This window comes from Microcebus murinus, chromosome 24 (assembly GCF_040939455.1).
Source record: "Microcebus murinus isolate Inina chromosome 24, M.murinus_Inina_mat1.0, whole genome shotgun sequence".
Lineage (NCBI taxonomy): Eukaryota > Metazoa > Chordata > Mammalia > Primates > Cheirogaleidae > Microcebus > Microcebus murinus.
The window spans coordinates 21511395-21525280 of NC_134127.1; the positions used below are offsets into that span (position 1 = coordinate 21511395).

The window sequence follows — 13886 nt, forward strand, 5'->3', positions numbered from 1 at the left end:
GTCGTGGTTTGGCTATTTTCATGGCGAGCTTGTCAGCAGCTCCTGATTTATGTTGGTATTTTGTGATCCTGATTTTTTTTTTCCCCTGGCAGAATTTCTATAAAGAAAAGAAGAGAGAGGACATATACATAAGGTAAGAGGAAGGAAATTTTCTGCTTTTGCTATTTATGTCAGGGCTTTGCGATTTATTCCCTCAATAATAAACAAATACTGTGCCTCAACACCTTGCTTGTTGCTGTGGGAAACACCCAAAGGTGTGTCATATACTCAGCTCGCCCCAAAGGGATAAACTTTTTAGATAGATACACAGACAGGTACGGCATGAAGGCACGTGTAAGTGAGGTCGTGCCAGGACTGAGGGGAGGGCTGGAAACCTTCTGGCCCAGGGTGTTCTGGAGGGGACGTGAAAACCTATCCAGGAATCTCGGCCTGGAGCCCTTGAATCCCTGAACATGGAATAAACTCGTACCTGACCAATACGCACGTGCCTGGGGAGAGATTCCATAGCCGTCGTTAATGTCCCCAAGGGATCCAAGACCTAAAAGGAGGAGAAAATTAAACACCAGTGCCTTAAAGGGAGAGTAGAAAGTAGACTAGATGGGACTGGAAAGATGCAGAGGCAGGAGGCAGCACGACAAAGTAGGAAGTAACCGACTCCTGGGTCTAGGAGCAGGGACGTGTGAGCCTGTACGGTTGCAGGGCACGGGCTGCGTCTGGATGTGGGGTGGGCTGAGTGCTGGGTCAGTGCTTGAGCAACACGCCCGTCTCCCCTCTTCCCAGATACTTGTACAAGCTCCGAGATCTGCACCGCGACTGTGAGAACTACACGGAAGCCGCCTGCACGCTCCTCTTGCACGCGGAGCTGCTGCAGGTGGGCGGGTCGGGGAGCTCGCTCCCACGGGGTGGAAGGCGCACGCTGCATGTCACCTGTTTGGTCCTTTAGGACCAAATTGGATCCACTTCGTGCTTTTGATGAGCAACAGCCTTATTCCAAGGATATCCTTTGATCCGAGAATATTATTTTACCCCTTCTAAAAATTGGCCCAGCTGATTTTCAGATGAGATTGGGGAAAAATGTTGGTTATCTTTTATTTAAAAATCCTTAGATGCAGAGGACAACTTAAAGGTCCAGAAGGTTCTTGACATTCTAATTAAAGAAATAACACACACACATTGATTAATGTATAAAAAGATCTGTAAAACTGCAGGGAGATGAGTTGTATGTGAACATAGTACCGAAAAAGTCCTTTCCTTTTATACTCTCTCCTTAACTAAAATGATGCTGTGGCATGGATTATATACGTCTGTACTTCATGAATCTCAAATAATTATTTCTAGCCCTGACCTCTTCCTCTAACTTTGGATTCATATATAAATGGTTCTTTCAGCATTGATGTTTGAATGACTAATAGACAGCTCAAACATAGCACATTGGTGACAGAGAATCTATTTCCTGCTCTTGCCACCTCCCAACCCATCCTGCCTCCCTTTTCCTGTCGTGTCCCTAAACACCGTCATCTATTCTAGCGGCTTAGACAAGCTCGTAGTCTTCTTTGATTCTTCTCTGTTATTCACCACCTCCCACTTTCTCCAGGAGTGAGAAGCGTGGCCCTTGTGTCTACACTGTGCCCCTGACCTACCCACTTCTTGTACCTCCCTTGCCACCATCCCCGTCCATGTCACCAGCATCTCTCATTTCGAATGCTCCAACAGCCTCCTCTCAGATCTCTCTGCCTCCATCCCTGTCCCCAGCAATTAATTCTCTTCTACAGTTGAATTTTTATTTCCTACAAAAGTGATACACATGCATCGTTCTGAGCTACTAATTAAAGACAGGAGTCTCCTGCCTCACCAATTCCCATAGGAAATTCACAATTCGTAGTTAAGATTAGGGCACAAAAATAGCTTATTGTGTCTGGATCATTGGTGAGTCTCAGTGACTGTGGATTTCACCGTAGAATGGCCAGAAAGCAACCCCGGTGTCTGTAACTGTAGGTCTTTTCGTTTGGGCTGCTCAGAAAATTCAACTCTCCTGTCCTGGTATAAGGTAGAAGACGTGGATGCAGCTCTTCTCCCCAGAGTGCTGTTCAATAGAGATGCCACTTGTTCAGCGTAGTTCAGATTTTCCTTGCTGGTAGAAGATCTCATCTTTATCATGTACTAAATTCCTACGTTGGGAAGGGGTCTCTTTCTTGATTGTATATTATTTTGCACGGATCTCTGTCTATTCATGTACCAGTACCACACTGTTTTAATTATTAGTTCTTTATAGTGTTTTATTATCTGGTAGTTACTCTTGATTGCTCTTCTTTTTCAGAGTTTTCTTACCTATTGCTTTTTGTTTATTTTCCCATATGGACTTTGGAATCATGACATTTAAAAATTAGTGAGAATTTACATGTTTATGAAATAGAGTTTTCTTATCCAAAAGCATGATATGACTTTCCATTTGTTCACGTCTGATTTTGTGCCCTTCAGTGGTGTATTTGAGTTTTCTGCAGATAAGTCTTGCGTATTCCTTGTGATGTTCACTGTTAGAAATCTCACCTTTTTGCGTTTATTTTTGTTTGGTTCTTCAATTATCTTCTATATGGTTATTTCCTATGTATGTGAAATCTATTTCCAAATATGTTAATTTTTTTTTTTTTTTATCCTGCTATGACTTTTATTGTGTGGATAGTAGGTTTTTAGTTGACTTTCTTATATTGTGAAGAATTACAACTATAATGTTTGCAAATTGTGCTAGTGTTACCTTCTCTTATCCATTTTTAAACTCCTAATTTATTTCTTTTATCTGGTTGTATTAATGATGCCTTCAGTACAATAATAATCATGCTGGTTGGCAACCTTACTTCATTTCTGACACAAGAGTGCCACGAGTGTGTGTCCATTTGGCATGATACTTGTTTTTGGAGCTTGCTTGGGTATATGTGTGTCTATGTGATTTTTGTGTCTAATAAATAATCTAACATAAGATATGGATGAGTTAAATATACATACAAATTTTTTTTGATTTTTGTTTTTTTGGCTGAGTATTTGTTGCATTGATCTCTTTAATTGATCTGTTGCATTAACCTCTTTTGTTGCTTTTGTTTGATTTTAGTGGTCTGACAAGCCCTGTGTGCCCCATTTGCTTCAGAGGGACAGTTACTATGTTTACACCCAGCAAGAGCTTAAAGAGAAGCTGTATCAAGAAATTATATCATATTTTGACAAAGGCAAAGTGAGTACTGGTTGTTTTTATATTAGGGGAAGGAGGAAGATGACCGCCCTGTTGCAGTGCAATTCTGATGCTAACCGCCTGTACTTAGTGCAGACTACATGCGTTAAGAGCATCGTCCCCAACAGGATGGCCCAGAGGGCAGCCACGAGTTTGGAGGGTTCCAGACCATCTACACTTCTGACCAACTGCCCATAAATTCTGGAGGTTCCCATGACCCCCTCTGCTTTGATAATTTGCTAGAACAACTAACAAAACATGGTAAAGTACTATATTTAGTGTTTATAGTTTTATTATAAAGGACATAGATCAGGACCAGCCAAATGCAGAGACATACAGGGCAAGGTCTGGGAGGAACCCAAACAGAGAGCTTCTCTGTCTTCTCCCCATGAACTTGGGGCATATCACCTTTCTGGAAAATTGATGTGTTCTCCCGCTGGGAAGCTTGCCTGAGCCTTAGTGTGCAGAGTTTTTATTGGGGTTTCATGCATACACAGTAGGCATGTTTGATTGGTTCATTGACTATGCAATTGCACTTGATCATCACCCACCCCCCTTTCCTGGAGGTCAGGGTGATATGTGGCTCAAACCCCCAGCCCTGTGATCGCATGGTTGGTATTAATATTTCTCTCATAGCCAGCCCCCATCCTGAGACCATCTAAGAGCCCCATGTGAGTCACCTTGTTCGCATAGATTCAGGTGTGGTCGTGGGGACCCACCAGGAATAACAGAGATACTCCTCTTGCTTGGGAAATTCCAAGGGTTTAGAAGCTCCTTGCCTAGAACTGAGGTCAAAGACACAAATTCTTTTTTATACAGTAACCTGTGACTTTTTATTATCCCCTTGTGTGTCTTTGAATTCTGATATTTTTAATAGGAGAGAGCGTGAATCGATAAATTAAGGTGCGAAGGGCAAAAAAGATCATTCATCTCGAGCAGACTTACCCCAGTGCTGAGTAGAGGGGGCAGCCCAGAGCCCCATTTTCTAAAACCACAGTTTCACCTATTAATTTTTGCTGGTCCCAGGAGCTGGTCCTATCAGCTTCTCTGCATTCTTGAGACAATGTTGGTGAACACGTGGGGCACAGCAGACCCCCGTCCCCTGCCTGACACCACACACTGTAGACAGCCACGGGGGCAGGAAGGCAAAACAAACTTAGGAACTGTGTCAGGGAGTCGTGGAGTCCGTGGTCAAGTGGAGAAGGCATGTGCAGTAGAAAGACCTTTTAAATTAAAAATGAAAAAAAAATATGTAGAGAGAAGGGACTGGGGGAGAAAGAAAGGAAAATGCTTTGTGGTATCCAAACAAAACGGATCCTGGATTTAGCCTGTTTCAGATGCCTGGATGGTTCATGTGGACGGCCCACTTCCAGCCACCACAGTTATTCTATCCGTGAAACCTTAGTTAAATTACTAAATAAATAAATAAGCCAAATAATCGTCAAGATAAAATTGCCATCATCTATTTAGTGCTAAACTGTTCAGGATGATTTTTCAGACTTTTCCTCTAATTTAATTCTTCCTATAGCCCTATTAGGTAGATAATATCTCTACAGGTGAGGAACTTGAAGCCCAGATAGCAAGTGAAGCTCAGGCTTTTTGGTCTCTGCAGACTCTAGCCCTCTTAAAAATTATGGAGGACCCCAAAACACTTTTGTTCACGTGGGTTATATCTGTTAATATTTATACTCTTAGAAATTAAAGCAGAAAAAATGTTAAGTATTTACTTGTTCTTTTAACAATAATAATATACCTATTTATTACCTGTTAATATGAATCATATATATTTTAATGAAAAATCACTATATCAAAGAATTAGTGATATGATTGGCATTATTTTTGCAAATTTCTTTAATGTCTGGGCTAATAAAAGATAGCAGCATTCTCTGATTTGCTTCTGTATATGTTCCATTATGATGTCATACATCATGTAGCCTCATGTATAGTCATGAGACAGTGAACGTGGAAAAAGGACAATAATAGTACTATTAGGAAGATAGTTTTGACCTCATCGACCCCTGAAAGGGCCTTGAGGACTGCCAGGAGCCAGAGACCACCCTTTGGGAACCGCTGTGCTAGACGGTCTTCCTGTCTCTTACGTAACTTAGCATCTGGGGAGGACGAGAGGGGACTCGGGAAGGCCACGTCACTGGAGTTCACTGGTGGTGGCAACTGGCTCCCTGCACCAAGTCCCACTGATCTACACTGGTTTCCAGACGGCTCATCTCAGAGCCTTTTCGGTGACCCAGCCCTGCAACTTCAGGGAGGGCAAATTTGACAAATGATTATTTTATGAGATTTAATTTTAGAGTGTTTCACAATGAGGATCACGCATGCATTCCCTCAGCAGCCAGAAAGGATGGGATGTAGCACTTTGTTTATAAGAACGAAGCAGGAAGCGAGCAGATGCTGTGCCTTGAATAGTGCCCATCTAAGAGGCATTTCATGCAATGCAGAAATGATTAGAAGGCTGGATCTGGGATGCTGGCCTCAGACACCGGATATGTGCATTAGCCTGTAACTCACATGGTCGTTAACGCTCTAAGGCATTTCCTAAAACGCCCATCCACTAAGTAAAGACATCAGCGCCTCACATGAAATGCGGTTTGCCAAATCCCATGCAGCAGTACTGTCAGCGTCTTTTCCGTCCCCTGCAAACAACCTACCTGCACACACACGCACGCACCCCAGAACCAGGGTCCCACAGAAGCTTGCTTCCTCCTCCAGCAAGCCTCTCATACTCTCAGAACCTGGGCTTTGGAAATAGTTCTTCTCTCATTTCGCTTGTCATCCGTACTTTGCCCTTTAAACTCAGTCTTCCTTTGTCTGGGGACACGCACGTGGTATTGTTCACGTTCTTACAGACAGACTCACTGAAGATGCGAGGCAGCCAAGATCCACGATCTTTATGACGTCAGGAAAGAAAGGTTTCAGGTCGGGGCAGATCTGCAGAAACTCGGCCCACCCGCCCGCTCACTCCCGGTGACTCTCCCGTGGCTTTTGCAGCTGGATCAATGACTGCTTTGTTCTCCACTTTTAACCCTACTTTTCTTTTCCTGAAGATGTGGGAGAAGGCAATCAAACTGAGCAAGGAGTTGGCCGAGACGTACGAGAGCAAAGTGTTTGACTACGAGGGCCTTGGCAATCTCTTGGTGAGTCTAGGTCAAATGTATTTGGTCTCCAGTGGGGCTGCTAAAATTAGCGTTCACCAGAATGTTTTTGTAAGTTGAAGAAAAGTCAGGATTAATGGTGTTCTTTACAATGGAAAAGTAAACCTTGCTGGAAATAAAAATGAAAAAAGAATGTGGTCCGAAAGCTTGGATCATTATTTGTCCAGATTATCTTTCATGGAAGGTTCTGGTCTCTGGGGCAGGCAGGGTTGCCTAGAAAGGGGGGTAGACACTGAGCCTCAGATGACAGCGACTTGGAGCTGCTTTCCTCTGCACACCTTTTGGGGACCCCTGTCTGCAGCTCTCTCTTCCTTCCTGGTGCCATTTGGAAGGTCTTTTTGTGCACCTTCCATACTCCCAGCCATCAACAAAGCAAAACAAAACTAGCAAACCCAATATTGCATTTGTTGATTTTCAGTAGACGAGTTACAAAAGGGCAGGTCACCTGTTGTCATGGAATAATAATTTATTTTGAGGGGCTGTTTGTCAAGATCACCTCGTATTAATAGAAAATGTACCAATGTGCTATACCAGCTCCTGCCATGACATGCAAAAAATATTCACATATTTTATCAGCTGACTTGCACTGAGATGTTAGTAATGTAACATGTTACCCATCTGAGAAAACATTATTCTGACAGAGACCTCGAAAGTCACCTAGAAAGAGTAGTAAAATAGACATGCTAACCATTGTTGGGGGGAAGGTTAGGGGACCTCCCCATACCCCCTAAGTCTGGCTACCTACCTCGCCTTCTCTGTGAGCCTCAGCTGGAAGCCGCTCCCCTGGTGAAGAATTCAACAGAGAGGTGTGGTACCAGATACTGGAAAGCAGAACGTCGCCACCACCTTCTGGGCACTTACAATTGAACCAAAGACTTTAATGCAAACCACTGCACAAACTAGATCGTTCTTTACCGTTTTCTCCCATGTGTCTCCTTAAGTGCAGCTAACCTTGTAGAGGTCCTGACCCCCTTCTAGAGACTGCCGGAAGCCGTGCCCTGCCTCCCAATGCGGAAGAGTGAGCGTGTGCATGCACTTCTGCTCGCAGCCTTAGCGATCCGGGGCCCTCTGAGGCTCATTCGTGGACCCCGGGTCCCAAACCTCTGATCCAAGAACAGGGTAACCCTCTTGCCCATGCGATGTTTCCCAAAGGCCTTTCGTTTCTCTGTGTTACGTGGGAAACAGCAAAGCAAACTGTGTGATCCTTTTTTTTTTTTTTTTTTGTTTTTTTTTTGTTTTTTTTTTTTTTGAGACAAAGTCTCACTTTGTTGTCCAGGCTAGAGTGAGTGCCGTGGCGTCAGCCTGGCTCACAGCAACCTCAATCTCCAGGGCTCAGCGATCCTACTGCCTCAGCCTCCCGAGTAGCTGGGACTACAGGCATGCGCCACCATGCCCGGCTAATTTTTTGTATATATATTTTTAGTTGGTCAATTAATTTATTTCTATTTTTGGTAGAGACGGGGTCTCGCTCAGGCTGGTTTCGAACTCCTGACCTTGAGCAATCCGCCCGCCTCGGCCTCCCAAAGTGCTAGGATTACAGGCGTGAGCCACCACGCCCGGCCTGTGTGATCCTTTTTTTCACCCCCACGGTGTCCTCGTAACCTCCCAGTGGAATGTCTTGTTTTGTTTTCCAGAAAAAGAGAGCCTCGTTTTATGAGAACATCATTAAGGCAATGAGGCCTCAGCCTGAGTACTTTGCTGTCGGATACTACGGCCAGGGCTTTCCTTCTTTCCTGCGGGTAAGGAGCTGAGGGTGGTCCCCAAGGCCATCAGGCCAGTGTGAAGGGGGGAAGAGGCTCATTTCTTTTCCAGATGGACAAGGGTGCGTTAGCAGCTGCCAACCCGTCTTCTCGCTGTGGGAGGTCGGGGAGGGAAACCACTTCCTGAGTGGCCACCCCTTCACCCCACACCCCGACACCCCTGGTGTTCCGCCAGGTCTTTTGTGAAATGACCCTCCCCAGGTTGGGGACCGAAAAAGGGGGGAAAAACAGAACCATTTCCTCCGCTTGCCGGCGGCTGCGGGTCAGGCTGGGGAAAAGGTTGAACTGATGATGTATTTAGTTGCTTATTGGATTTCCAGCCAGGGCTACTTTGAAAACAAGTATCCTAAGAACAAGACTGCAAGAGTTTCCCAAAAATAAAAACATTTTTGTTGCACTAATAGTGACGAGGATGGTATTTTTCTTCCACCTCAACATTGTCTATAATGTGATCTTGATTTTATAGTTTCAAAATCAGAAACTCTTATCTCCTACAAAATGGAAGCCTCTTTTAGAGCTGAGCTTTGCTTAAATGTGTATTATCCATCTGCTTTCCCCTAATGTAAGAAAAAAGAAGAAGAAGAAGAAAAAGTGGTAAAAGGAAGCAATTTACATTCTTAACAGCACTTAATGAGGAGACAATTCATTTGTTCATTAAGTCAATATATCCTGTTGATTACACTCAGATGTGGTCTCCACCCTTCTGGATTTTACAACTTAATAGGGGAGATGTTAGCAACATGTGAATGTGAAATTTAGACTGTAACCAAAACGGTATCCTGTGCTGGAAGCATCTGTGGCCTGGGAGCATTTACCCAAGTGAAACAAAAACCTATCTTTTCACAAAAATTGGGCTCAAGAGACCCTCCTGAGAAGCTGGAAATACAGGTGTGCACCGCCATGCCCAGCTAATGTTTTAAATATTTTTTGTGGAGACAGGGTCTCGCTATGTTGCCCAGGCTGGTCTTGCATTCCTGGGCTCAAGAGTTCCTCCCACCTCAGCTTCCCAAAGTTCTGGCATTACAGGCGTGAGCCGCTGCACCTGGCCTGAGAAAATAGTATTTAATGCTCTTATTTTCTATGAGACTTTCAGGATGGCTGGGGACTGCTGTCACCCGTGCTGTTGCTGTGTCACTGTGTGATACAGGGACACACTTCTCAGCATCTGATCCTAAGGCAGTGCTGTATAAAGTGCTGGTCCACAAACCGTTAGTGGATCACGATTAAGATAGATAATAGTTTCTACCTGCATGTAAATTAATGCATGCACTTCTTTCATTGAGAATGCCTTGCCGTGAAAAATATCAGCATGCCTGGTCATGTTGTGGATTTAAATTACACTGCAAGCCCTTTTTTTCCAAACAGACCGTTTGCAGACTGGCCCTGGTCCGTGGGCCATGGGCTACATTATGAGGTGCACTGGGCTCAGTATTTTTTACGCCTGTGACTTAACTCCCCAAATAAACCACAGCACTCGGGTCAGATTCGATAGTTGCTGTAATAGATACTCAAGGAGCGAGGTCTTTGGACGTTGGCTGTGGAGTACAGTGGCCCCCTCAGTACCCAGAACTCCAGTTGCCTCTTCACTCTTCCTGTTGAATGATTTCCCGTGCTGTCTCCAACCTGCAGAATAAAATCTTTATCTACCGGGGGAAGGAGTATGAGAGGCGAGAGGACTTCAGCCTGAGGTTGCTGACGCAGTTCCCCAACGCGGAGAAGATGACCAGTACCACGCCCCCCGGAGAAGACATCAAGTCCTCGCCGAAGCAGTGCATCCTTGCTGCCGGGAAGAAAGACCCAGAGGCTGCCCGACCTGGTACAGCCCCAGCTAACCCAGAGAGGCCAGGGCCGTTGCAGGCCCTTCTTTGCGGACAGAGCTGGCCTGTGTCCGCAGACCACCCATTTAGACATTCTGCTGCAGGTCCCCATTCCGTGTAATATGCCTGGGTCCCCAATATCCTCAGCTGGGGGTTATGAAGTCATTAAAGGGGAGAGATGATCAGCAGATCTTGAAGGAGAAAGGATATACTTTGTAGCCAGATAGGGAGCTTCACTAGAACATAGATTTCCTGTTCTGAATTCTGGATTTTGTTACAGACTTTGAAACAGTGCATCTGCACTGGGGGTGAAGGTGGGAGAGCTCTTTCTAAGAGGAGATCATTAAATCAGAGAAGGAGCCCTTACCTAGGCTGAGCTGGTTTTAAAGCCTGACTTCACCGTTGAAGTTGGGTGGTGTTGGGTTTAACCTCTTCATTTTCATACTCTCCATCTGTAACAGGAGAGTAATAATATCCATCTTGTAGTGGTGTGTATATCAGAGATACATTTTCAAAGCACCTAGCGCAGTGCCCGGCTGTGGCCCTGGATAAACAGACGACATCCAAAGATCAAAGCAGTTCCTGTTGCCTGGGCTCTGGCGTTCAGAGGGATGTTTTGTCCAAAGAAAACTATTTAAAACCATTTCTAACCATTTATTTCCTGATAATCTAATGGATGCCTGTTTTCCTATGGCAAGGGTGTTTGCTAGGTGTCTGACCAAAAGAAACATCGTAGGATTGATCCCTGAATGAGGAGGCATTTCAGTGATACATAGGGGACCCCAGTTTCAATGCAGTCCTGGCATTCGGGTCAAAGGGAGCAATTGGCACCGGTGGCATTTCTGGCAGGGAAGAAGGAAGAATGGGGGGCCCTGCTGCCTGACACCTTCGTGGCCTAGTTCCTTTCTTTCCTTAACGAGCGTCTCAGACATGCAGTGTTTCACTGTGAAGCCCGTGATGAACCTGCCGCCCAGCTACAAGGATAAACCAGTTCCGGAGCAGATCTTAAAGTGAGTGGTTCTTTATGTTAAAAAAAAAAAAAAATAGCTGGTTGCTGTGGCTCATGCCTGTAATCCCAGCACATTGGGAGGCAGAGGTGGAAGGATCACTTTAGTGCTTGAGCCAGGAGTTCAAGCCCAGCCTGGGCAACACAGCAAGATCCCATCTTTACAAAAAAATGTTTTAAAACATTAGCCAGGCATGTAGTTGCTTATAATTTCAGCTACTTGGGAGGCTGAGGTAGGAGGGTCACTTGAGGCCAGGAGTTTGAGCTATGACCATGCCACTGCACTCCAACCTGGGCAGCAGAGCAAGACCCTTTGTCTTAATAGAAAACAAAAAACAAAAAAAGCACCTTTTGTCTCTCTCGTACCGTTTATCAGAAGTACATAAAAATCCAAACCTTAAATTTATTACAGTTTGGAAGAGCTGTCTATTCTATTTTGAGTGTAAGATAAAAGCTTAGTAATTCAAAGGGATGGGGGGGGGGTGTTTTTTAGGCAGAGGGAAATCGCTGCTAGGTTTCAGATCCCTGAGCATTTTCACTCAGAAGCATCCCTGGGGATTAGGCCCCAGTGACTTCTCTTGAGAAGCTCAGTGTTAATGGGATTGCTAGAACCTTTATAAAACTATACAAATGAGGTCACAAATTTGGGTGTCAGTACCTGCACCTTTTACAATTGTGAGCTGCAAAATCAATTCCTAAATTATATGAAAGTAAGATGCAAAATGAAGTCAAATCATGCACTTTCCTCCAGCCTTAAGTGTGGAGACTCTGTTGGTTGTGAGGCGGCTCGGTGGGTACGACTCAGCCAGGGGCAGGGGTATGTCAGGGTTTGTTGAAGTCAGATCAAGGCGTGCTTATTTAAAGAGTGGAGTTACAGCCTCGTTGCCGTGTCTTGCTCCAGCTACTACAGAGCTAACGAAGTTCAGCAGTTCAGATATTCCCGGCCGTTCCGGAAAGGAGAAAAGGACCCGGACAATGAATTTGCTGTGAGTCCACCCCCTTTTTCCCTCTAAAACAAGGTAAAATGGACATCCAAAAGGGAGGCCTTCCCACCTAGCCAGCGAACGCCCACAGAAACAGTGGTACCCCTGGGAATAGAGGCTTCCCCTGCAAATTACCTAGATAGCAAGTTACCATCTCCATAGAAAATTCTAGACTGGAAGTCCAGAAACTGGGCTCTGCTCCTGGGCCAGCTGCTAGTAGGATCTTCAGCAAGTCACACCTGTCTGGGCCTTAGGCTTCCATCTATAAGGTGAGAAGTCCCAAGTAGATGATCTCTTTCAGCTGTAAACATCCAGAATCCTTAAATTTTATGAGAAAATGTGGCCCATTCACTTAGGAGGCATTTGGGAATGGAGTCTCACTTCACTGAACCCAGGAGTTTGTCTGTTTTGCCTGGGAACTGACCAGCATTCCCCGTTTTCCTTCCTGCCACCAGACCATGTGGATTGAACGCACCACGTATACGACTGCCTATACCTTTCCCGGGATTCTCAAGTGGTTTGAAGTCAAACAGATTTCCACAGTGAGTCACTTGAAATTGGAACTGAGAAAAAAGCTTTGTCTCCAGATATAATCACAGCCTTTGTTCGGTGCCCTCTGCAGTTCGCACCAGCGTGGCCGGCCTCCTCTGGCCAACTTTGTTTTTCAAAAGAGAAACACAAGGCATGCCTGTGTTATAGAGCTCCTTTGTGAAACCGATGTTACAACACCAACCCTAAAGGTTACTCACAGTGAATGATTCTGTTGTGACCGGAGGAGTTTCGTCTCCTCCCTGATCCTGCCAGCCGCAGAAGCATGTGTGGAATGCCTCTTTGGAGCTTCCTGCCAGTTGCATCTTCTCTCCCAAAGCCCTGTCTCTTCTTTTAGTCTCAGCTAATCCCCCACCGGTCACCCCAGACTCCTCCCTCTTCATCTTTCCCAGAAGCAGCTCCTTTTACCTTTTCAATATTTATTAGATCCTATTTTATTTCCAGCCTCCTAATTGGCCTCCCTGCCTTGGTCCATTTTCCTAACAGCCTCTGCGAATCCCATCGAATAAACCTGACCATTTCATTCATTCTCATGCTTGGAGCCCCCTGTGGGCTGCCCAGGGCTGGAGTATAAAGCCCATACTCCGGCCAGGCGCGGTGGCTCACGCCTGTAATCCTAGCTCTCTGGGAGGCCGAGGCGGGCGGATTGCTCGAGGTCAGGAGTTCAAAACCAGCCTGAGCAAGAGCGAGGCCCCGTCTCTACTATAAATAGAAAGAAATTAATTGACCAACTGATATACATATAAAAAATTAGCTGGGCATGCTGGCACATGCCTGTAGTCCCAGCTACTCGGGAGGCTGAGGCAGTAGGATCTCTTGAGCCCAGGAGTTTGAGGTTGCTGTGAACTAGGCTGACACCAGAGCACTCACTCTAGCCTGGGCAACAAAGTGTGACTCTGTCTCAAAAAAAAAAAACCCATACTCCTTAGCACATGCACATAAGATCTTAGTGACCCTGGCTTTTGCCGTCATCTCCTAGGGAATCTTTTGGAGCAAAACTACTCGTTCCATGCTTTCTCAGTCCTCCACGACATTGGATCATCTTGTCTGCATAAAATGTCCACTCTCCACTCCCGAACCTCACTAACTGCTGTGAGATTCAGTTTAGGCACCACCTTCCCCATGAAGCCACCTCTGCGACACCGGGCTGGGTTAGAGGGCCCGTGTCTGTGCCCTATTGCACCCGGGCATGTTTCTAGCCTTCTACCTTTACATGTCTTGAGACCCCACTAAAACTGCAAGCCCCTCCCAGGCGTGAAGCGCATCTTAATCGCTTTCGTAACTAAGGTGCGTGGCCTGGTACTTAGCATAAAGCACGTGTCCAAGAAATGTCTCTTGAACAAACCTGAACTGAAGTCTGATGGTCATAAATGATCACTCT

The 13886-nt window shown here is 45.4% G+C and overlaps 1 protein-coding gene across 1 annotated transcript in view; it reads left to right on the forward strand.

The window, feature by feature from the left end:
* The window catches only part of DOCK5 (dedicator of cytokinesis 5), a 172832-nt gene that overhangs the window by 144249 nt on the left and 14697 nt on the right, over positions 1 to 13886 (forward strand). Inside the window, exons 36-44 of the mRNA XM_012782140.3 lie at positions 93 to 133; positions 781 to 871; positions 3104 to 3223; positions 6283 to 6372; positions 8025 to 8129; positions 9780 to 9921; positions 10896 to 10977; positions 11875 to 11959; positions 12412 to 12498. Coding sequence (XP_012637594.3) covers positions 93 to 133; positions 781 to 871; positions 3104 to 3223; positions 6283 to 6372; positions 8025 to 8129; positions 9780 to 9921; positions 10896 to 10977; positions 11875 to 11959; positions 12412 to 12498 — 843 coding nt within the window. The remainder of the gene's footprint in view (positions 1 to 92; positions 134 to 780; positions 872 to 3103; positions 3224 to 6282; positions 6373 to 8024; positions 8130 to 9779; positions 9922 to 10895; positions 10978 to 11874; positions 11960 to 12411; positions 12499 to 13886) is intronic.